The 24,008-nt window shown below is 35.7% G+C and overlaps 3 protein-coding genes across 9 annotated transcripts; 2 read left to right on the plus strand and 1 right to left on the minus strand.

The window, feature by feature from the left end:
• Window positions 1-4,789: 4,789 nt before the first annotated feature.
• On the plus strand, window positions 4,790-8,668 carry LOC111389501 (homeobox protein knotted-1-like LET12). 2 transcript variants are annotated; one of them, XM_023014424.1, is made up of 6 exons: window positions 4,790-5,436; window positions 7,017-7,137; window positions 7,346-7,527; window positions 7,595-7,726; window positions 8,042-8,178; window positions 8,260-8,668. In XM_023014424.1, the coding sequence occupies exons 1-6, from the start codon at window positions 4,912-4,914 to the stop codon at window positions 8,294-8,296; spliced, it is 1,134 nt and encodes a 377-aa protein (XP_022870192.1). In that variant the 5' UTR covers window positions 4,790-4,911; the 3' UTR covers window positions 8,297-8,668. The 2 variants fall into 2 exon arrangements, with proteins under 2 accessions (XP_022870192.1, XP_022870191.1); XM_023014423.1 differs by having other exon boundaries at window positions 4,791-5,436; window positions 8,257-8,668.
• A 158-nt stretch (window positions 8,669-8,826) lies between these two features.
• Window positions 8,827-16,097, minus strand: LOC111389500. 6 transcript variants are annotated; one of them, XM_023014416.1, is made up of 10 exons: window positions 15,911-16,096; window positions 13,057-15,787; window positions 12,781-12,962; window positions 12,626-12,712; window positions 12,355-12,507; window positions 12,083-12,246; window positions 11,659-11,806; window positions 9,718-9,840; window positions 9,465-9,552; window positions 8,827-9,228 (listed from the first exon to the last, which is right to left on the minus strand). In XM_023014416.1, the coding sequence occupies exons 2-10, from the start codon at window positions 15,677-15,679 to the stop codon at window positions 9,029-9,031; spliced, it is 3,768 nt and encodes a 1,255-aa protein (XP_022870184.1). In that variant the 5' UTR covers window positions 15,680-15,787; window positions 15,911-16,096; the 3' UTR covers window positions 8,827-9,028. The 6 variants fall into 6 exon arrangements, with proteins under 6 accessions (XP_022870184.1, XP_022870186.1, XP_022870185.1 ...); XM_023014418.1 differs by having other exon boundaries at window positions 12,626-12,697; window positions 15,911-16,095; XM_023014417.1 differs by lacking the exon at window positions 15,911-16,096 and having other exon boundaries at window positions 13,057-15,900.
• Window positions 16,098-17,482: 1,385 nt separating this feature from the next.
• LOC111389508 lies at window positions 17,483-18,838 on the plus strand. The gene is made up of 3 exons (XM_023014432.1): window positions 17,483-17,531; window positions 17,691-17,695; window positions 17,783-18,838. Exons 1-3 carry the CDS (start codon window positions 17,483-17,485, stop codon window positions 18,836-18,838), a joined length of 1,110 nt encoding a protein of 369 aa, XP_022870200.1.
• Window positions 18,839-24,008: the final 5,170 nt, after the last annotated feature.

Here is a 24,008-nt window from a genome sequence, read left to right on the forward strand (position 1 = left end):
ATGTTACGCAGATAATTGTGGAATCTATTAGCTATGTCATTAACAATCTCAACGTTCCTTGGTAGTTTGAAGAAGCGCTCCACTTCTCTTGTTTCTCTAATGTTGCAAGAGTGAAGACAATTGTTTGGCTCGTGTTTTTCATATTCTCAACACAAGTCCTTTCCCTTTTGAGTCTGAATTTTCAATTTTATTGGTTGAACTATTTTTTATTTTTATAAACTAAACATAAAAAGTGTTGAATTTTTTTATTTTTAATTTTTTCAATAATACATTACTTTTCATTTTTCAATATGTAATAAATATTACAAAATCATTGTCACAAATGAATTTCATGTTATTGATTCTCAATTAATTGATATTTACATTAATCTAAATTCAATGAATCTTGACTTGATAAATCTTGATCTATATGAATTTTGAGTTATTATCGATGAATTTATTTATGTTCATGTATTTAGGAATTTTAATGAGTGTTTAAATTCATGCATTAGTAATTAATTCTTATGCACCAAATTTAGTATAAAAAGATTGATCATTTATAGTATTTCATCATCACAAAAAAATTTGAATCATAAAAGTTGAGTTTTGATAGTACAATTTTTTCTTTGAATTTCTATCCTAAATTTTATTTTCTTTAGTTCGTTTGAGACTCATTAGATCCTTCTAACAAATTCATATCAAATGACTTTCCCGTAACTAATAAAGTGTTTCAAAATAATGTATAATGCACGTTCAACTCTAACTAATTGAAAACAAAATGAGAAAAACATGATTGAAAAAGCACCAAATAAAATTTCGTCGACGATCATAAGAAAAGGAGAATCACTTCACTAATCAAAACATCAATTATAAGGTTTTTCTAGTTCTTCAACTTCTTACACAATATTAAAAATTTCATGTTCGCTGCACATAGGTATATACCTTTCTTCTAAAGTCGCCTGCCTCAATTTTTCTTCCTTTACACCCCAATAGTCTCTTCAACCGTGGCACCTTCTTTTTGTGTAAAATTAATACACTCAACGCACACATATGTTATTTTCTTTCTCTCTCAAATTCGTCATATTGGCTTCCGTATTGATATATATTATAACACAAGTCCACCACTTCTTTGATACTAGTTATATTGAAATTGATCTCCTATCCCATCGAAGGGATAAAAAAAGTTATCACTATTAATGTAACAAGAGAACCTTACTTATGATTCTTTGTTCACGAGAAACAAAAAATCAGGCTTGCTGATTATATTACCTTTCCAATTACCCTAACAATTCCTTCAGTTGCAACTCTTCCGTTCATGCTGTAGTTGAATTCCGCCAAGATCTCTATTTACAACATTTACCCTTCTTTTATTACATTATATTATATTAATTTGAATAAAAATCCAACAAAAAGTAGTAAAAAGGATCACTGGTTAAGGACACTTTAGATAAACACAAGAAACGGATCAAGAGGCCCCTTCAGGCATATCATAGTGGTGCAAAGGACAAGAATGAGGTATACTCAGCCTTACTGACAGCCGCACTGTGAGGGTTCGATTCCTGAAACATGGATTAAGACTCTTTGTGGATACTAATGTACAGACAACTTTTGTTCCTTAATCTATTGGAGCACATCTGACGATTAACCTCTCTCACAATGCTCCAACGACGGGGCAGTGGGGGACCCTTAAAATTGGTGTTCAACCTTTTAAGAAACGGATCAAGAGAAATTTTCACTTTAAAATTCCACCTATTTTGATGTGTGAAGTGAAATATATTGAAATTTGATAAATAATAAATCAACCCTAAAATAAGACAATGAGGCTATTAAAGAACTGTCTAACGAAGACAAAGGGAAGTTCCATTAATTCCGTTTTTGAACTTTTCTTGGTTTTCCACGCAGAAATCAAAATGGGTCGACTTCAACTGGTTCGCACTAGTTGAAAAGTTTTGCCACCGGCCCAACACCGTCCATTAACGGGACCACTTCTACAGTTCTACCCTCACAAGGCGTTGTCGTTTCGAGAATTCAAAATTACATAAGCCCCTGTTTGTTTTTTATTATTTGGTCATTAAAATGAAAAATATTATCATTATTCATCACATCAAATCATCATATTTGAATATCTATTTTTTGTGTGGGGTACATAATGACTATCTTTTTCATTGTCATTTTTACATTAATGGAAAATAGACGGGGACCTGAATAAGTTACTGGCAAAAATTAATTGCTGTGAAAATAAATGGTATTCCCCCGGCTCAGCTTGAATAGTAGGTCGGCTGATTCCAAAATAAAGCTGAATGAATAGTTTAAACCAATTGGCAGGGAGGGAAAGTTCAAGTTGTTGTATGAATGTAGGAATATAGTGGTGTTAATAAAATCGAATTTTCACATGTCGTATATGTAGTTTAAATATCGGTTTTGAGCATACCGTATTTGCGGGTAACTTATCGTATATGCAACTTACCGTACTTGCAACTTATCGTATATGCTGCCTATCGTATTTGCTTTCTATCGTATATGCTTCCTATCGTATATGTTTTTAATCGTATTTGCATATATTTTCTTTACTCTTTTCATATATACCATATTTTCACTTACGCATAGAAATACCAAAATTATAGAATATATATATATTTTTTTAGATTTTTATTTTTAACATAAATAGAAATTAACGCAGATTAATTTTGATAAACATAAATAGCACGATAACATAATAAAATGGCAAATTATATGAATCACACAGATAAACGCTAAATAATTAAATCTACAAGAATAAATTACAAAGGTGCAATCCCAAATAAATAAATAGTGGATTAATTTTCAATCCGAGGCCTATGCCAACATAGTTTTTTTAAAACAAATTCGCTCCCTCACCGTAAGTGCTTGAGATCTAATCTGAGCATCTGTTTCTTAGGATACAACAATAAAACCCGTAGAATTTGAGCACCACAGATACTACTCCGACGAATTGACTAGTATTCGAATAATATCAAATTTATCATTTATCCATTTATCAAATTAGGGAAATAAATATATGGTTTCGATGCTCTCACGGATGAGAACGCGGATCAACTTGGATCTTCCAAATTGGACCAACGAGTCCCACCGAAAATCTTGCAAAACATCCAACAATGAGTACCTAATGGTGGATTCAACATTGACAGTGTTCTTGTTTCTGGGTCCCTTCCACCTCTTTATCCAAATGTTCAAATTTAGACCGGTTTAGTGTGGATTAAAATTAGATTTTTAATAAATTTTGATTTTGATTAAGTGTGGTCGAAAAGGTATGAATTTCATAAAATATGTAGTTAAATTAATTATTAACTTTGACGTAGATTAAATCTGAATTTTAATTTCTATCAAATATGGACTTAATACTAACGCGATCCCATTTTTTAAATTTATTTTTAATTACGTATTTTATGGAATTCTTAATTTTAATTAATATCAATGTTTACTAAAAATCTAATTTTATGCAAAACAAAACAAGGACTTAATTTTACTAATTAATTCTTAATAATTCATACAAGGAAACTAGTCCCTTTCGAATCAAACAAGATACAGTTAATATGCTAATGTACGACGAAGCTATTATATCATATATTGTGCCATATTTTTTTTTAGGTTCGAGTATGAAAAATTTCAATAATATTGTACTTTTAACATGGTCTCTTATTAGTTTAGAGATGACAACGAGACGGGTTCGAGGTGGGGTACCCCCACCGGCCCCGCCCTATCTCGCCCAAACCACCCTCGCCAAGCACCGCCCTGCCCAGGTTCTGGGGTGAGGCACCCCACGCACCCCGCCTCGTCCAAATCCCCCCGTCTAAGACGGGGCGGGGATGCCACAACTTTTTGTCCCATTTGTTGTCCAGTTTCATTTATTTATTTATTTTTTTACATTTTCAAAATTTTGAGTTATGTTATTATTAGAGAATAAAATACAAATTCAAAATGAGTTTTTAACGGGTGAATTGTCTAGAAATAAAATTAATTTTAATTTTTTCCTTCATGGCCCCACGACGGGGCGCCCTGCCAAACTATTCAGGGCGAATTTTTTTGTCATCATTATATTAGTCAATGAATTAAAAATATATATATATATATCTTTATAATCACCGTAGTTTCAAATTTCAATATTATTTTCTATCCGTGACTCCGTTTCCTTCTATTTAACAATTAACGATTTTGATGACCTGACAAATAAAATCATTAGAGTGATAGATGAAGGATAACATTACAAATAACATAGAAAACAACTTTAATAGTACGACTATTTAATTTAAAAGTGGAGGTTGGTTAATCACTCAATTAAGCAACATAGGCTGGTTGTTAACATTACTATAAAATCAAACTAGCATATTATTATAAAGAGAGTTATCAATTTTTTTAATTATCTTTTCCACGACTCTTTACCTACACAAAATATTTAAATAATAGTGTCGATAATTTACGCCTTATGTTTTATATTTCAATTTCTTTAGCCTAAAATATTCGGCATCGTTTCAAATACTTTACCACAAAACACTTTCTTTGTACTAGTCTAATCGACCCTAATTTTAGCCTTCACTTTTTCTATCTTCCAATGACAAGAAAAATGTCGAACAAAATTCTAAAACCGACACAATGAGGAGGGATGATGGAGAAAGAAATAGTAAATTATATTTTTATTTGAACAATCAATAGTTAGGTCTAAGAATTTTACAGAAATAAGTAAATTTATTTTAATGAAATATTTTTTGACCTTAAAAAAAATCTGTTCTAATTAAAGGCTCTCGCTATCTCTACGTCCATTGTCATTGCAAGAAAATGTCCATTGTCATTACATGAAAATGAATTATAATTGCTTTTTCTCTCTCTACTTTGTCTCTCTCCCTACTCTTAATATCATCTACTGGTAGGCTATTGTATAGGCTCATCATACCAGACATGGCATTTCAGGACCACCACCTCTCTCAAGAAATGCCCCTCCACCACCATTTCCCCGACCACCACCAGCAGTCTGCCGCCGTCTATCAGCACCACCAACAGTCCTCACCGGACGGCCGTACTAAACCACCCTTTACTTGGCTCAATAGCTCCATCCTCCAATCCCACCCCCACCAGTGGCTCTCCACTCAAAGTCAACCCAGCCCACCAACCACCGCCGACACAGCCGAAACGAATGCCAGTGGCGGTGATCATCATCAAGACAGCGGCGGCGGCGGAGGAGATGATAATAATAATGATAATAACAACTGGGAGAAAGATAAATGCATGGCGGATATTATGAATCATCCTCTGTATGAGCAACTACTGTCGGCACACGTGGCTTGCCTAAGAATAGCGACGCCGGTGGACCAGCTGCCGAGGATCGACGCTCAGCTGGCTCAGTCGCAACAAGTGATGGCTAAATACTCTCTGTTCGGACAAGGTCAACAGCCCCTTGATCATAAAGACCTCGACCAGTTCATGGTACTGTTCGCAATTTACTTTATCCTAATACACTTGTATCTTACACTGTATCTGTACACGTATAACACATGTATATATATCTGTGAACCTGTGATTAAGAAGCTTAAACATGTGCGTGTTGGGTCTTAATTCTTGAGTTAATACTGTGACAAACCTGATTCTTTTGAAAGATTTTTATTTTTTCCCGTTTTTTTTTTTTGGCTTTTTTCTCTTTTATAAACGGAGAAATTTGATCGCTCTGTATTGGTTCAAGTGTCAATCTTGGTTCTTGGATTAATTTTTGTTCCATAATCAGAACTGATTAGGATTTAAAAAATGATTAGTCTATTGTCCCTCCCTATGCGAGCGAGCGAGCGTGTGTGTGTGAGAGAGAGAGATGAATCTTGACACCGGTAGATTATTAAATAGAGAAATAAAGTCAACAGTTTTGCGAAATCTTCAAACCCAGAATGCATAATGCTTATTCTCGACCTGTGATTGAAGATTTGGCGTGGATTGATTCTTGAAGTAAAAGTTTCAAAGTTCAATTCAGTAGTGTGTGTGTAGGAATATCATCAAAACAGGAATTGGGTTGTTCTCGTAATAATTGTAAATCAGTCTCTGTTTTATTGCTTTGAAGTATCTACCTTTGATGTTATTCTACTCGACTTCTGACTTTTTACCCTGTCTATTTATGAAATTGATCTTTAGCTTCATCAGACTTTCACGTCAATTTTAGAGCGTGTTTGGTTTGGATTAAAATTTGAATTTAATCCAAGTCAAAGTGAAACGATCAATTTTAACCAAATCTTTCATGGTCCCACAATTTTTCAACTACACATTTCGAAACTTCTATCCCAATCTGCTAAAGAAAAAAAATTAATTTTAGTTCCCATCAAACACCCTCTTAGTTCTGACGGTTGTACAAGTTATGATCCTCTGTGAACTCCTTATGTCAAGGAATGGGTGCATATTATCGACAAGAAGCTACACTCATCTTTGGCAAAGGAAATAATTGAGTTCTTTTTTAAAATTTGGCTAATTTGTGGACAGTTCTGCTGATAGGAATCTCTCATTAGACTTACTTCCATTTTCGAATATTGTGTCCTGTTCAATTGTACAAGAACATAGTTAAGGTCAGTAGTTTTACAACACGATTCTTGCAAGTCCATGAAATTTGCTAAAATTGAGAAATGCCATTTGTACACCTTTCTGTTACACCATTGTTGACATTATCGAACTTGTCAGCAAATGATTGAATCAAAAAATTGTGTGTTGTTTTTAAACTGTCTAATGATGTGTTGTCACGTGGCAAAGTGTAAAACTATGTATACAAGTACACCTAGCCTGATTGGCTAAATTTTGGAAAATCCCAAGACATTTGTTTTCATGAACTTATCCATTCTTGTTCTGCATACTTGTATATGCATGTAAAATATGCAGCTTTGATTTAGACGATAGTCCTCATTATTACCTATTAATCGGTGGTCTTTCTTGTTTATATTTACAGAAAAACGAGTTCATGATGTAATCTGTTTGCTAAGTTTTTCATCTTAATCTTCTTCGTCTTTTCCTTTATTTTCTTGTCCTTTCTGATGTAGACGCATTATGTTCTATTGCTCTCTTCCTTTAAAGAGCAACTGCAACAACATGTCCGTGTTCATGCAATGGAAGCAGTCATGGCTTGTTGGGAGCTCGAGCAATCGCTGCAAAGCTTGACAGGTGATCATCTTAATTTTTGTAGTTTTTCTTTATTCAACAAAAATCGGCTCAAATTGTGAGGTAGAATGATGAAAACTATGCAATTTCTTTCCTATTTTTCTTCAATTTACCAACTGGAACTTGCATTTATCATTCTTGCATTTGATTTCCACTTGGAACACGTTCATTAGACTGATCTACGGTGATCCTTTTCTATATTGCTTGACAGGGGTACCACCTGGTGAAGGTACAGGAGCAACCATGTCTGATGATGACGGTGAAGAAACTAACTTGTTTGACGAAACTTTAGAAGTATCAGATAACATGGGATTCGGTCCTTTAGTGCCCACTGAAAGTGAGAGGTCCTTGATGGAGCGTGTGCGACAAGAACTGAAACACGAGCTTAAACAAGTAAGAACCCACTAACTTTACAGTTTAAGCTGTAGGTTCATGTAATCATTCAGATTTCTTGTTTTAGGGTTACAAGGACAAGATCGTGGACGTTAGAGAGGAAATTTTACGTAAAAGAAGAGCAGGGAAACTTCCCGGGGACACTACATCTCTCTTAAAAACATGGTGGCAAACTCATTCCAAGTGGCCATATCCTACAGTAAGCATAATTACCGAACACCACATCTACTCTGAGCTCAAAAAATTTAACCCCATTGAACTCACTGTTGACATATTGATGCTCTCTACTCTAACCGGGGCATGAAGCTGTATTTTTATTTACTAGTACCAATGTTCTAAGAACCAGCCCCGTCTAGTTGGTTGGAATGGATAAACCAAGAAATTCTTTTAGTTAAGAATTGATTCAGCCTTGACATATATCATGAATATCCTTGACATCTTAGCACCAAATTTAACCTCTGTTTGATAAAAATTTGTACTGCGAATAACAGTTCTGTTGTATTTTGCTTTGCAGGAGGAAGATAAAGCAAAACTGGTGGAGGAAACTGGATTGCAACTAAAACAGATCAACAATTGGTTCATCAACCAAAGAAAAAGGAATTGGCACAGTAATCCTTCGTCATCAACTTCTCACAAAAGCAAACGCAAGAGGTAGATTTTAACCTTTGTTCTGCCAAATCAAATATACTTTTATGAGCCATATACCAATTTAATTTTGGGTTTAAATAGTAGTGCAGGCGACAAATCAACCAACGAACGCTTTATGTGAACTGAAAATTTAAATGGAAGAAACATGTTCATCCTTCATGTTCATATGCCATGCTCAATTCCTATATCCAGCATGGCTGTTGAGAGAAGCAAAATGGGGACTTTTAGTTACTTTAGTGTTTGCAATGGTAGTAAATTGTTGTCAGGGAGAGCACGAAGAACTGAGACTGACGAGGGGGGTTGCTTTGCACTGCTGAAAACATGCGAAAACTATAATGGCGAACGGGTTCAGTGAGAATCTACTAGTGGCAGCTAACGAACTGCATGAGTTTTGTTTTGTTCATATCACGTATTATTGCCACTGCTGAACTCTCTTTCAGTTTTGTATATGAAATGACTATTTATGTAGTTGAATTCTCATTTCTTGCTTGCATTGCATCATGAAAATGGTAACTACGATTGGCTTTTCCGGGGGTGGGGGATGGATCAATCCATGGTATGAGATTCATTTTGATCTTTTGCACTCTAGATTTCAGCTTTTATGCAGTTTGTTTCTTCTCTATTGCTATGATTACATTACAACAACATAGCTACCTCAAAAAGTGAGGATATTATTGGAGCAAAAAACTTTATCATCCTTGATAAAGAAAATACAAACATTATACTTGCTGAGAGTAACAAGCAAGCAGCTCAAAATAACATATAGAGATGCCGTTCTGGTTTACTAAAAACGAAGTTGGCAAGTGAGAACCTCGCCAAGTTGAAACTACAAAGTGAATTATGATACAAGTGATTATTTTGTCCATGGAAGTGGCTGTAGAACTTGTCCTTTTAGTGGGAGCTGAGCCGCCATGGACCGTAATTCATTTGCAATCTCAGTGAAACACGGCCTTTCAGATGGTTCAGATGACCAACACCTCTCCATGAGTGATCTCCAATCTGGGCTGCATGAATCTGGCACTGGAGGACGCAACGTGTTGCTCACAATACCACCTATCATAATAAAGTAAGCACAAGATACCTAAAATCTCCTCACAAAATTTAAGGCAAGAAACAATGATTGAGAGATGTATACAGCACAAGATCTCAAGAAATGACTGAATCCATTCACATTATCAATGACCCTGCCGGATTTGGTGCATCATACGGGATTTGCTTGCTATACTGATTACGGATTGGATCAAGAACAATTCTTGAATGAGGCCTAGAAGAATTGAAAAGGACATTACCGATGATGGCTCCATAGTGTAAGTCTGCATATGGTTCCTCTCCAGTAAGAAGTTCCCACATCACCATTCCGAATGAGAACACATCAACCTACAGATCAAAACATCTCAGAAAGAACCAATATTTTTCCCATTGAAATTCTTGGGAAACCGTATTAGATTGATCACTTTATAGAATCAGCTAATAGTTATTTTCTTCCTCTGAAAGGAGAGTGCTGTGCCCGAGTGATCGTTTGGAATGTGTCATAAATTAAACCTTTTCAGAGACAAGGCTACTACTGCCATTTAGAAGCTCAGGTGCCATCCATGGAAGTGTTCCCCTCACACCGCCCGAAATTAGCGTATGGCATTTTGCTTTGGACAGCCCCAAATCACCAACCTATAAATGGTTAAGATATATGAGAACATTTAATGCCATCATACACAATGTAATCGTAAAACAATGCTTACAAAGACACCACACAGAAGCAAATCTGAACTATTACCCACAAAACAGAAATCATGAAATGCCAAGAAACTCACTACTTACTAAGCTTTACACCTTTAAAACAGTATGAGAAAAGTAGGCATGTTTTATCCTTTCATGTATATACCCTCCTGCCCGAAGGAAAAAAAAAAATGAAAAAACAAGAATTCCCCTTCGAAATTGTAGTGCAATAGATGATGGCACAAAAATACAACCTTATACAGAAATATATTTAGGAATCAAATGCTAGTTTGTTCCATCGGTCTTGTCAAGAACCTAAAATTTCTTCGTCTCTACTACCGACAATACCTATTATCTCATTATGGATTTACTGTGAAAAACAAAAACCGAAGAACCTGAAAGTGGCTTCTTCGATTCTTACATTATTTAAATTCCTGATAATTCAAATTATCTGCTTAATGCCTTTAAGAAAACCATTGAAACCAAAAAGCCATTAAAAAATTCTTAATACAAAAAACCCAAGAATGTTTATAATTAATCTAAAAAGCTTGACTTGCTCATTTTTCATTACATTAAATCTAATGGTTCAATATAACACTAACAGTGTCACATTTTAATTAGTCGTTCACTAAGTTGTCTTAATCCTAACTTAGTATGTTATTGAACAAAGCACGATTAACAAAAAGTTGTCCTCTTGTGCCAATATTGGTTGAGTTTCAGCAGCCAATCTCTCTCCCACCTCCTCCTCTCTTTGCTGGTAAACCTAATGCTTGAAAAAAGTGTCACCGTCTCTCTTATTCTCTCCTTTCGTGCAACAAAGTATCATCGGGAACATCTTGGGATCTGCCAGCTTGTGAGCCAAAAAGCAATAAAGAATCAGAAACTACATTTTTTCATGCTTGTTCGTGGTGACAAGGATGAAAACCATCCAGTGAGGACAAAGGTGTTACAAACTTAAAAGGTTGGAAAACTAAATGCCAAGAAATAAATGTCAGAGACCAATAGGTTGGGGACCGCTGTTGCAATTTTCCCCATTAAAAACCAAGCACTGTGATCTTTTATGAAACCATGTCTGCATTGTCCAGGTTACTATTCCATTTTTTGGGCATACCTTAGAATTAGACCTCTCGGTTAACAGAAATTTGTACTGCCTTTATCATTATTTGGTTATTATTAATTTTTTGAGTGTGTGTGTAGTGAAGGGGAGGATCAGCAGCTTAATCAGCATAGGAAAAAGATACTGGGACAAAAAGCCGAGAATGCAGTAAAACATACGAGGGATCTAATACCTATGGGATCATGATCTAAAGAGCATCTTGGATGAAAGATAAAGAAAACCAGAAGAATAGTCTTTCTTTGTACTATTAAGAAAGCATGTTGCCAAGATTCAGTTAGGCTTTGCTGTTTTTTCTTCATTGTCATTTTTGTTTTAGAAGTTTATTATTTTTTAACAAAGGGTAGAACTTGCTAACGGCTCCTCTAATGTGTATTTTTTAAGATGATTGATGTATCATACAGAAAAATTAGAATTTCAGATTTCAAGTTGTAACCACAAAACTTCCGAGTGCAACAACTTAACAGTGACACTAAAATATCTCCAGTATCTAGTAATAGCATGTTAAACTAGTCAAATCAGCAAAAAAGATAACTATGCTGTGCAGTTATAGATTAAATATCATGGGGGGAGAGATAAGAATGAAAACCTGTAAGCATGTCACCTGTGTACATTACTCCAAATGGAACTGAATAAAATTGCATGGAGTCACTAACCTTGCAAATTGGCCGATGTGAATCACGGAGATTAACTAATAGATTATCACTTTTTAAGTCAAAATGCACTATATTCCTCCCATGCAAGTACTCCATTCCAAAAGCAACATCCATCACAATCATTACCCTCTTGCGCTTATCAAGAATCCTGATAACATTTTTTGCGTGTTTAGAAAAGGTTATACCTAAATTTCATGTTAAGGTTCAAATGGTAAGCTCAAATTCCATCACCAAAAAGGAGAAATATAATAGACAAAGTTAATCCACAAGACCATGTTTGGTACACAGAATTGTCCAATACCATACACAAGATTTAGCTTCTTTTTCTGATTTAGTGATGTCCACTACTCTATCGTCCACTTTATCAAACAAACAACAAATGTTTACATTAGAAGGTTCAAACCGGACACGGAAGTGTGATTACCTCTCACTCTTCTGCAAAGCATTTCTCAACGAACCATTAACCATGTACTCAGTAACAGTCGCAACTGAACCATCGGGACCATCCGACACGACACCATAAAAAGCAACCACATTGGGATGATGCAAGTCAGCAAGCTTGATAGCTTCATTCCAGAAATCATCTATCTGATTATTTATATGAAAGGCAGTATAATTGAAAATGTAAGCAAAGTACAAAAGCAATTTATCATTTGAATTTAAAGATTATCAATTGCACAAGGTGTAGGGACTGACCATGCGTTCTTGTTCAGAAGTTTTCCCAAAAAACAATCTATCACTGATTCGTTTAATTGCCACATCAGTGCCTCTCCACTTTCCATGATAAACAGTACCAAAGGTACCCGAGCCCAGTTCACGTAGCTCTTCCAGGTCACTATCCTTAATTATCTGATTGCAATGAAGAAAAGAAAAGAAAACTGGATAAGATAAACAGGTGACAGAAAGAGACATCAGACGAGAAGAGATTGCTAGGCTAATAAAGGATTGCAAAGAGCAAATCACAAACCTGTAATCGACCAATGCTATCTGATACAGGAGACCAAAGACTGATCTTCTCAGACAAATTAGTATTTATCTCCTGGAAAATAAATTGCTAAACAAGTACCATACTGTTTTAATGCAAAAATACTCATACGAGAAAGAGGAGAGACAAATACAAACCTCAAAGATATCTTTCTGCTGCGCTTCTGTGCTAGTGCTTTGAACGTCACTCTTTTCCTGGGTAGATGCGAACTGAGTCCCGGCATGTACTAATAGATCAGGGTTAGAAGGTGCAAATGAATGAAGAACAGAAGCATCTACACCCTCGACTACAGCTTGATGTTCTTGCTTGCTCATTTCATCTGTTGATTCTATTTGAGTAAGAAAAATGCTCATGTGTAACCACACAGTAAGGTGAAGACAGGCAAATGAAACATATAGAAAATGGTTCCTCGCCTTTATTGGAGATAACGTGCTCCAAATACAAATCCTTGTTCAAATTGCCGGCGGGCTGAAATGATGCATCATAGTTTGAGTTATCTGGCACATCTGGAGAAGCAGCCAATGGCCTGTTTCCTCCATGCGTTCCAGCTTCTACATCACCAGAAATCCTAGGCTGAGACCAAGTGGCAGTATCCTCCTCCCATTCACCAATAGGTGGAGTTCTTTCAGTTGCAGGATCAGACTCAACACCAGAATACACAGACTTGCCAGAAGAAATCTCATGAAGAGCCAAATGATTAATCCCAAGATTTGAATGAGGATACAAATTGGGATTACCTAAAAGGGGTGGTTCTGTTGATTCATAGGATTCTGCTGATGGTAAATTAGGTATGTTAGGAATTCCACTCCTAGCAACCTGTTGGGGTCTCTTTTCTAGTACGTCTTCCTTTCTAGAAGGGTGTCTCAAGAGATTTTCCAACCTCCCATCAATTTGTCTTAGATGGTTAAGGGTTGTCGAAGTAGAATCTTCTTTAGTAATTGATCCAGGAACTTTAACAGAGTAATCTTGTAAAGGCATGCCTCCAACAGGGGAAACGTCATCGTTAACTTGTCTGTTCATAGTGGCATTGTATATAACCTGGTGTTGAGGAGTAACGACTACTTGTTTTACAGCATTATCTTGGGACAATTGAGGAATATTAGCCGCAAATAAACCATATGGAGATTGTATGCCAGTGGTCACCATCATTCCCTGTGGAACTGATATACTGGAGTTTTCAGAATTCTGTGCCTTCTGAAGAGCAATTCTATCATTTCCATAGTGCTTATCAACATTATGAGAGAATCCAATTCCCTCTGCTTGAAATTTCCCAGCTTCATGATCTGCATATCCCATACCTCTTGGTTGAGTCCCGACTACCAGTCCTCGATGATCCATTCGAAGGCTTTTACAAATTGATCTCGAGTCGGACAAGGTGGTTGGAGAGCCTTCTTTTCTGTTCTGGGCCACTGTATCTGAATGAGCATGTGGCAATGCTTTTTGACACATATAGCAATCTTTAAGTACAGGAAGTTTTCCAGAAACCAGAACTGGTTGGGAAGACAACCTGCCTTCCACTAAGACTACCTTCTCAGAGTGTGGTACTTGTTGCCACCCGTACACTTCTCCTGGCAGTGCTGTTGGGACCTGAGCATTAAATAAATTATACCCTTGTTGAGTAGGAAGTTGGACTAGTCCTGGCGCACTTTCTGTAGGACAATTCTCCAAATGAACTTGTTGGGGCTGAACTATAGGACTACGTGAGTTTGTTTTCATACTGACCAAAGAAGGATTAGTTGTCACTTGTACCGCAGTTAGAAACTGATCAGGCAAAGCTGCGGCAGGGATATGTTGTTGGGCGAGCACAGGCCCAACTGCCCCAAAAATCTGAGCTGGGAACCCCCTATGAGAAGGAAGTTGTGCATGATCAGCATGGTTTGAAGCCTCTTTGCAAGGATCCACGTAAGTCTGTGCATAAGGTGAAGATGTGGGAAAAAGCACTCCGAGCTGCTGCATATCGTATGCTACCTGTGGCTGTAGATCAGTAAGAGGTACAGATGGAGCAGCAGAAGTATCCACGTGTACCGAAGGACTAAGATCAACAAACGCAGTTCTTGGAGACGTTTCACGAGAGACAGTATAATTTCCGGCAACCAATAACCCACTGGTAGATGGTGAAAATGTAACCTCCCCGTGACCATGACCCAAGCTATTGGTACCCTCGGTACCACCTATATCAGAATTCTGGGTCGAACTAGCACTATCAGTGCTCTCCTTCCTTGCAATGAGACTATTGACACCACCGCTACTACTGAATCCATCAATAATTCCATTCACAGCCTCGACGTAGCTTTGACCACCAACCTGCAAGTCCCCAACATGCACTATACCGGAAGACTCGACCTCGGAAGGTAAAAAAGTAAACAACCTCAATTTACCGGATCCATCCGAAGATCGCTTGACCAGCTTCTCATACTCATCCATCATATTCTCAAGATCATCAGGACATGAAACTGAAACGAGTGCATCAAGATCCTCCTCCGGTAACTGGTACTTAATGACTAAATTTTGCCCATATGTATCTACTTTTCGAACCAATTCACTAAAACTCACGTCCCTCCTAACACTAATAACCCTAGTCTGTCCACCAACATATCTCAATGCCCCATCAATTGGCCTCGGCAATATTTTTCCTCCATAGCTACACAAAAACTTAACTTTCTGCCCCGTCACTGACTCCTCACTGCCCTCATCACTAGCCTGATCAGAACTGCCCCCACTGGGCATTCGAAATGGGGGACTATAAACATACCCACTAGTCGAATTAATCCCAGCGCCACCCAGTTGGGGTGGCGCAGTATGGGAGACCCATCCGGTCACCCCGGGAACGGCTCGTACAGGTATAAATTCAGTTTCAGAAACCGCAGCCGTATAATAGACCACGGGCGCAGACTCCGGGCCACTGCCGACATCACAAAACCCGTCAATAGGTCTTCCGGACGAGGTACCTGGTACAATGCGCGGATCTTCGGGCACTGTTCTAGGCATATTTAACGGGCGCAATTCTTTGAGCATTGAGTTCTGATCAAAAGCCATAATTCAACGTATATAATTTTTCTCCTTTTTTTTCTTCCAAAATCATGAGAAAAACAAAGACGGGATCTCTATATTAAATCTCCTGAGCCTAAATTTTCCCACATTCAGCTGAAACAATAGAGAATGCAAGGAATCGTACGTATATCATTAAGATATTAAACAGAAATCTAAGATGAATCAATCGGGCTATAAATAAAATAAATTAACAAACGAAAGAAAGAAAGAATGTACCAGATTTCAACGATGACCTTCACGACATAAAGAGAAAGAATTCAGAGAGAAAGAGAGAGGTGAAAAGGCAGAAACTTTCAAGTCGGTAAGTTTATCCTTGTCTCCATACTTGCGTCATTGCTATTATTGTTATGAATGTGTTCGTAGCATGAGAACTTCATGGAAAATTTTGTCTCGTAGAGAGAACGGAGGGTCACCATCCATTTGTACAGTTGGAATATGGGTAAATTAAGAAATGATCTTGTTCTGTCCTTGATAATTTTGTAAAATTTCTATCCTCAACCTTCGAATTATTAGTGGGGTTCGTCCTAACTCCTAAGGGCAATTTAATGTTTCTCTTACATTAATTACTTGAATCAAAAAATAAAGAAAAGATTAGACTAGTAATAACAAGTTATCAAAGTTGAAATTCAATTTAGCACAATAATCACTTTCTCAATAAATCAATTTTCTTTCTTTTCAAAATGAAAACTCGTGAAAGAAAATTGAAACACACACCGGCGGAGAAGAATGAAGGGTGAGAGAGAAGCTTAAATCGTCCTTTAGGATGAAACCTGATAATTATTCAAAGGTTGAGGATGGAAAAATTACAAAATGAATATTGGAGAAGTTGTAATCTCTTGGGAAATAGTTTATTTGTTTAGGCTATTTGTGTAACTTTATTTTAAATCCCGACCCAACTACAGGTGCCCATGATCCATTGTCTTAAAACATGATTTGGGCCTGGCCCATAATTTAAAAAGCCTCAATGTTATTTTGAAAAGGAAGACCGCATAATCACTATATTATAAAATCACATTTCACAATTGACAAACTACCTAAAATCTTTCATAAATCAAGGGGTAAATAAAAAATATATTATGTTATAATATAATATACACTATTTTTGGAGCCAAATAAGTAAATATACCATATTTAAATATATTTCTCACCTTCCTCACAAAATCAAACCCGATTTTCTTTCTTTAAACAACGAGCTCCCTGAAAAATTCTCCAAAACTACAAAAACTTCATCGCCATTCCTCAATTTCGAGTTAAAATCAATCAATAAAGTCACAATCTCGTTGAAATACTTCTGATTTTTATTGTTCTGGAGAAGTTGAAGCTCGGATATGGAGGAATTGGATTTTCTCAGAACAAAAAATGACGTTCTGTGATTGTCAAAACTTTCCAAAATCACGAAAAATATATTAATCATCGATTTCAAGCTACAATCATCCAACCAAGTCACAATTTTGTCGACATAGTTCTGACTTTCGTTTTGGAGAAGTTGAAGCTCGACAGAAGGGGGTATTGACTATAATTTTAAGGTTTTTTCTTACATTTCAAGCTATCGTTCAATTTATTCTTTTTTGATACATGTTGAAGCTCGACAAAAAATACGTGTATAACTGTTTATACAATTATAAACATGTTGATCTGTGACTATCTGTAATCGTTTATGTAATTAATTCATATTGATACATGTTTCTATTGCCTGTGATTAGTTGTGAATATGAAATTGAATAGATTGTGACATATATGTTAAATGTATTGACAGTCCATATGTGGAAACAGTTTGATCTATGATCAATGTCATCGCATTATAAGTTGACTCTCTGTGACCTTATATTTGTTCATTGTATGTGAATATATTGATATTAAATATAGACTTTTGTGACCTGTATTGATGTATCTTTACTTCTTGATTTGTGACCTGTATTGACCAATGTCATTGCATCTGAATGTTTCCTGAGTTTAATGAATAAAGTGTGACATGCTTTTATTTGTCTGCGATCAGGGATGGCAATTATTTACGTATGCCTGTTATATCTTATACTAATGAATGATATATGCAAGTATGATAAATTGGTTGAATTTGTTGTTTCATAGTTGGGGCTTATTCAATCAGAAGTAGCTGTGAGATTGACATATTTTTTGAATTCTACTTCACCTCCAGTCCGGATTCTAAGCAACAACAATGTCTTAACATATTCAAGGCTAAAATCTTTGGATGGAACTGTATCAAACTATCCTATTATGGTTGATGTTATCGCTGTAGATTCATATCAGTCAACATGTGGATTGCAATGCCCAGACTCATCAACTACTTCCATTGAGTCATCGGCTAATGTATTTTCTTTACAACAAATAGCTCAGGATACTTGTGACTCGATTATGATGATTGAGAAAGGAAAGATTGAAGAAGACGTGATATTAGTATCTCAAGCAGATGCTAGAGAAGTAGTTGAGGGAAAAATTTTCTGCAACAAGGAAATACTAAAAATGAGCTTGGTCTTCTATGTCATACAAAATAAGTTTGAATATAAGGTGTTGAGATCGGACAAGAAGGAGTATGTAATAAAGTGTTCACATAACGATTGCAAGTGGATATTTAGATCGTCACGCTTGAGAAAAACAAAAATGTTTAAAATCAAGAAAATGTGTAATGGTCACACATGCTCTATGAACATTGTCTTAAGATCTTATCGACAAGCATCTAGCTCAATTGTGTCCAACTGCATCAAGTATAAATACACTTATTCACGTACAATCTACACCCATAATGACATGTTAAATAAATATGGAGTATCGGTGAACTACATGAAGGCGTGGAGGTCACGTGAAAAGACATTAAAATTGATTATAGGTGATCCGACGACATCATTTCAATCGCTATCTTCTTATTTCTTTATGTTAGAACAAATAAACATAGGGACAGTCACAAGAATAGAAACAGATCATTTAGATAGATATAAATATTATTTTATGGCTTTGGGTCCATTAATCGTCGGTTGGAAATATTGTAGGCCAGTCATTATAGTTGATGCCACATATTTAAATGGTCACTATGAAGGTACACTCTTCACAGCTTGTACACAAAATGCAAACAACAATATTTTCATACTAACTTTTGGGATTGGAGACAACGAAAATGATAATTCATAGAGATAATTTTTTGAGATGTTGAAGAGAGCATATGGATCGAGGGACGAGTCGGATAGACAGAATAGCATAAGAAATGCCATTGATTTTGAGACAATGCATGGGATCTGTTCATACCATTTGCTTAAAAATTCGAAGACCCATTATGCAAAATTAGGTCACAATGTCACACATGCATTCAATGCTGCTGTAAGAGCGTATACAGTAGATGAATTTGAATACCAAATGTAGCAATCAGACTCAATCAATGAAGAGATCAAAGATTATCTAGTATGTGACTGTTTGTGACTTGTTCTGTAATATTATTTAGTGTCTGTGACTATCCGTGACCATATGTAACCATGCCTGCTTAATGTATGAACTATATTTCATTTATCATTACTATAATATGGATAAAACTGAATTTATTTTGCAGTTGGAAGCAGGATATGAAAGATGGTCCAGATTACACATGCCAACAAATCGATACTCTACTATAACATTGAATATTGTTGAATTTGTAAATGCGGTCACAAAGGCAGCAAAAAATTACCCTATTGAAGCACTTCTTGAGTCATTACGACAAAGGGTCCAATATTGATTTTACAAGAATTGGGACAATGCACATGGTACTTTCACAAAGCTTGCAATCAAGTACAAAAAGATGATAAGAGAAATGAGCCATGATTTGCAAAATCTAAAGGTAAAGATAGTGTTCAATATATACATTATGATGGTCACATTTATAATTGTATCTCACTTAAATTCACAATTATTACTGATTTATTTAATTTTAGGTTTCCCCTGCAAGTCACACTTTGTTTGAAGTGCGAGATGATTCTTCATCGTACATGATTGATATAACTGAATGCACATGCAGTTGTAGAATGTTTCAAGTGGATCAACTACCATGTCCACATGCACTAGCAGTGTTTGCAACATTGACGTTTGATGTGTATGATTTCTGCTCACATTATTACACGACTGATGCATATGTGAATACCTTCAAAGAGATAGCTATGCCTGTAGGCAATAGAGCAGAGTGGAGTTTGTCGAATGATGTGAAGAGTATAATTGTACTTGCCCTAAATCAGAAAAGAAGTTCTGGCCGACCTACTGAGACGAGGAAAAAATCAGCACGTGAGAGATCACAAGTTGTGAAATGTAGAAGATGCGGAGAATCTAGCCACAATCATAGAACATGCAATGACTCGTTACCACTTAACCATAAACCGCAAAAACTGAAGACAAAGAAGCAACCAAACCATTTCAAATAGCATATAATAATTTGTTGAACATGAAAATATTCTTTGTGGTTTGAAATTCTTTCATTGTTGATTCATTACCTATGTATTTTTGGATTATAGTTTTTGAACATTTATTATAACAATTTACACTGATGTTATAAAAATAGTGAATTCTTTCACTTGCTTTATCATATATGAATATATTTAGTTTAGGATTTCAGGTTTTTGATAGGTTCTATTAGGCTATGAATTTAGTTATATACTATTACATTGTTTATGATGTCTGTGACCATCTGTGACTTTTCTGTATATTAAATGTGACTCAACCTGCTGGTTTGTTATGTTATGTTTAAACACTTACTGTTAACTGTTTTATTGTTGAACAAATTATCCTCATAATGCCTCGCCATTTTAATTGGATAACAAACTTAAAAAACTTAAATTACAAGGATTATAGTTTTTGAACATTTATACTTAACTTTTATTTTGCTGTTAACCGTGGCTTAGATATTAAAACCTTCAAGGTAATTTATAGGTTAATATAGTTTGTGACTAATTGTCATCATTTGTGACCTGTGTATTTTGATATGAATAACTCCTGTCTGAATATGACTTTTTGTGACCTGATTTTAATTGTCATAGCCCGTTTACAAACATAAAATACATATTTTGTCTACAAGCAAACATGATGTACTATGATGAATGTGTTTTGCTGTTAACGGTGGCTCATGTAAAATATTAAAACCTTTAAGGTAATTTACGAGTTAGTATAGTTTGTGACTAATTATCATCGTTTGTGACCTATGTATTTTAACATGAATAACATTTGCCTGGATGTGACCAGTTGTGACCTGATTTAAATTATCATAGCCTGTTCACAAACATAAAATACATATTTTGTCTACCAACAAACATAAAGTACTATGATGAATATAAAATCTAAATACAAATATTCACCCACTATACAATTCAGTTGAAAAATATCAACAATTAATACCAAAAAATCCACAAGGAAATCCATCATCAACAAAGTGTATTTTCCAATATACATCTACCACAAAATCATTTCTGTCAACATTTCAATCATTCATCACACATTGTTTTGTCTCTTCCACCATGCCTTAATTGTCTATTTTTGAAGAGTAAGGCTACAAGTTCTATCTGGGCTTTCCCAGTATCAAATGACATAGGTATCTTAGCAATATCATTGTGTAACAAAAATTGTGCATACTTGATCACAAAGACGCCACAATCATGCCTACAATATTTACATAAAATAGCTATAAGTAACTACGAAAAAATGTTGAAATTGTTATTGTTTGTAAAATCAACACATGCAATCTTACCCATTGTGTTGTTGGGGTAAACCAGGTACAATGTTTACATTCAGCTCTCTGGAGTGTTTATCTCCACTATCACTAGTTTCCACCCACAAGCCAACAAATTTCATCCAATGTGTAAGTATTTTCACAACAGGAATTACCCTTTCATAAACCATGTTGTCTCTGTATACTGGAATTGAAAATGTGTAGGACACGTTTATTAATAACCAATTGCCCTAGCATCCAATGAGCCCGATTTGTAGGCATGATCGGCAGAAGTACATGCTCAACCTCTCTCCAATGTGTATTAAATGTTAGTATTTCACAATTGATGGTTTTGAGAAGATCCTGTTTCTTATTGACAATACTTGGGTCTTTCACAAAACTGGGGTATATACTCCTGATTGACATGTCGAAAATGCAGTCCGCGGTTGTTGCTTTCATCTTTACATCACCCCAACTTTGCAAGTTCTCGAATGTAATGGAAGCACGCATCCAAGTGTTATCATGAATAAAAAATAATATGCATAATGTGACATATTTCCATACGTGAAAAATATTTGCACTATCATATCGTGCTATTTAGTGAAGAATCAGAATCGATCAACGCATGCCACCAAGTCTTTTGATGGACAGGTACTGTCCCACATACAAATGGTGGACTTAGCACCTTATCTGTGTCATTGAATTTGGCCCTATGTACACATATACACAATTAATCTGTGATCAAAGTTCAAAACTATTAATATGTGACCAAAACAGTTAATCTATGACCAGAGTAATATTATTTTGTAACCAGAACTGTTAATCTGTGACCAGCACTGTCACAGTCACAAATTTTAATAGCAGGTCACAGTAACAATCTTAAGTCACATAAACAAATATAATATACATTGAATGTACCTGTTTCGGGGCTTGTATCCCCTATTAAACCAATTTTGAAAAGAAATTGTGTCGGTACTATCTACTTCGTTTAAATAGTTTTTGAGAACAATGTTCCCAAAATCGGATTTTGGTCCAGTCACAGTATGGCGTGCATGAACATTAACAAACGGAGACTACAGAGTTTTGGATGACTTGTGTGCCATCTTAACAGGTTGCCCAGAAGAAATCGGAGCAGGTATACCTTCCTGAGCCTAAAATAAAAAAGATCATAAATTAGCATAAATTATTAATTTGACTGTAACAAATTAATTATAATTTGACAGTGTTTATGTACATCTCACCTCTTCCTTATCAACTTTAGTCGACTATAACACGCATGCAATGACTTCATCCACTTGGTCTTGCACTTCTTTCGTTGCAAAAAATGAGTCATCAACATTTGTCTGACTTTGACTCTGTGTGCCACCAATGCCAAGATCAAAGGAAGAACCTGCAAAATCGTATTCAGTGGGGATGCTGTGACCATGATCAGGTTCCATTTGACCCTTAACTTTCGTATCAGCCATGTCATCAGCCTTTTGTTCATATCTCGAGAATACAAAATTGATTTAGTATAAATGGTATGAAAGTTACTTGAGTGATAAATATTCATTGGTATTTATTTGCTTACCCCAGAAGGTCATTTTCCAGTCAATTTTGTATGAACATCATCCATAAATAAAGATAAAATATCAGATACTGAACCAACAAAAGTTTCCAGAGTCAATCTGATGTTGGTCATCTCATCTTTCAGTACCTGTTGATTATGAATAATCTCACTCAACTTTGAAGAGGTGTTTGAATTACACGCAGTGTCATCAATTTTAGTGAGATGTAACTCCATGGACTAAATCTCATCTCTCAATCCTTTATTCTCAACACGAAGCCTATTTATCTCTACATCCACTTTCTTGTTCAATCGGTCGCAAACCTGATGGATTTTATAGTTAGATGGCTTGTATCAATATGCTTATTCAATTTATTAACAAAGAAATAACTTACTTGAACACATGAACAGTCAGAATGATGCATAGGTCGAGTTTGAGCTCTAGACCTCGAGCTGGCAGCTTCATTCTGTCATTTCAGTGGTGGATCCACAAAATCATCATCTGTCGGCTCCACATTCACCTTTGCCTATTGTACATCTTCATTGTGTATCTTTGTATGCGATACACCAACATACGAAATTATTGCTAATGAAATAACCTTGGTGTCAGTAGGGGGAGTGGAATGCCTTTTGCCCACCTCATTTCCAGAGTTCTTAACTTTCTCATGAGGCTGCTTGGGCTTTGAATATTGAAAATATGTCATCCAACACATACAAGTGGTATGAATCAGTTTAGACAAAAGTATAAATTAGATCACATGATATCTAACAGAAAGTGATCAGTACAGTTCACATTATAGTACTTAGGTCACATAATAGTGTGTCACATGTTTTAGTAACATTAAAAACTACATGTCATGTAACATTATATTAACATTATAATATTTTATTCACATAACAAAAATTCACAAGGTTCAGTTCACATTATAACAACATTTAACACTAACGAACGACATGTCACAAATATATTTTATTTCACGTCACAGAATATCTAAATTTCAAATTTCAAACCTCTCATGTAAGGTGCTGTAAGCTCAACATCAATCGGGTCTATATCATTTATCTCTTTTTTGTGTTTATTATCAACTTTTCGG

This window comes from Olea europaea, unplaced genomic scaffold (assembly GCF_002742605.1).
Source record: "Olea europaea var. sylvestris unplaced genomic scaffold, O_europaea_v1 scaffold599, whole genome shotgun sequence".
Lineage (NCBI taxonomy): Eukaryota > Viridiplantae > Streptophyta > Magnoliopsida > Lamiales > Oleaceae > Olea > Olea europaea.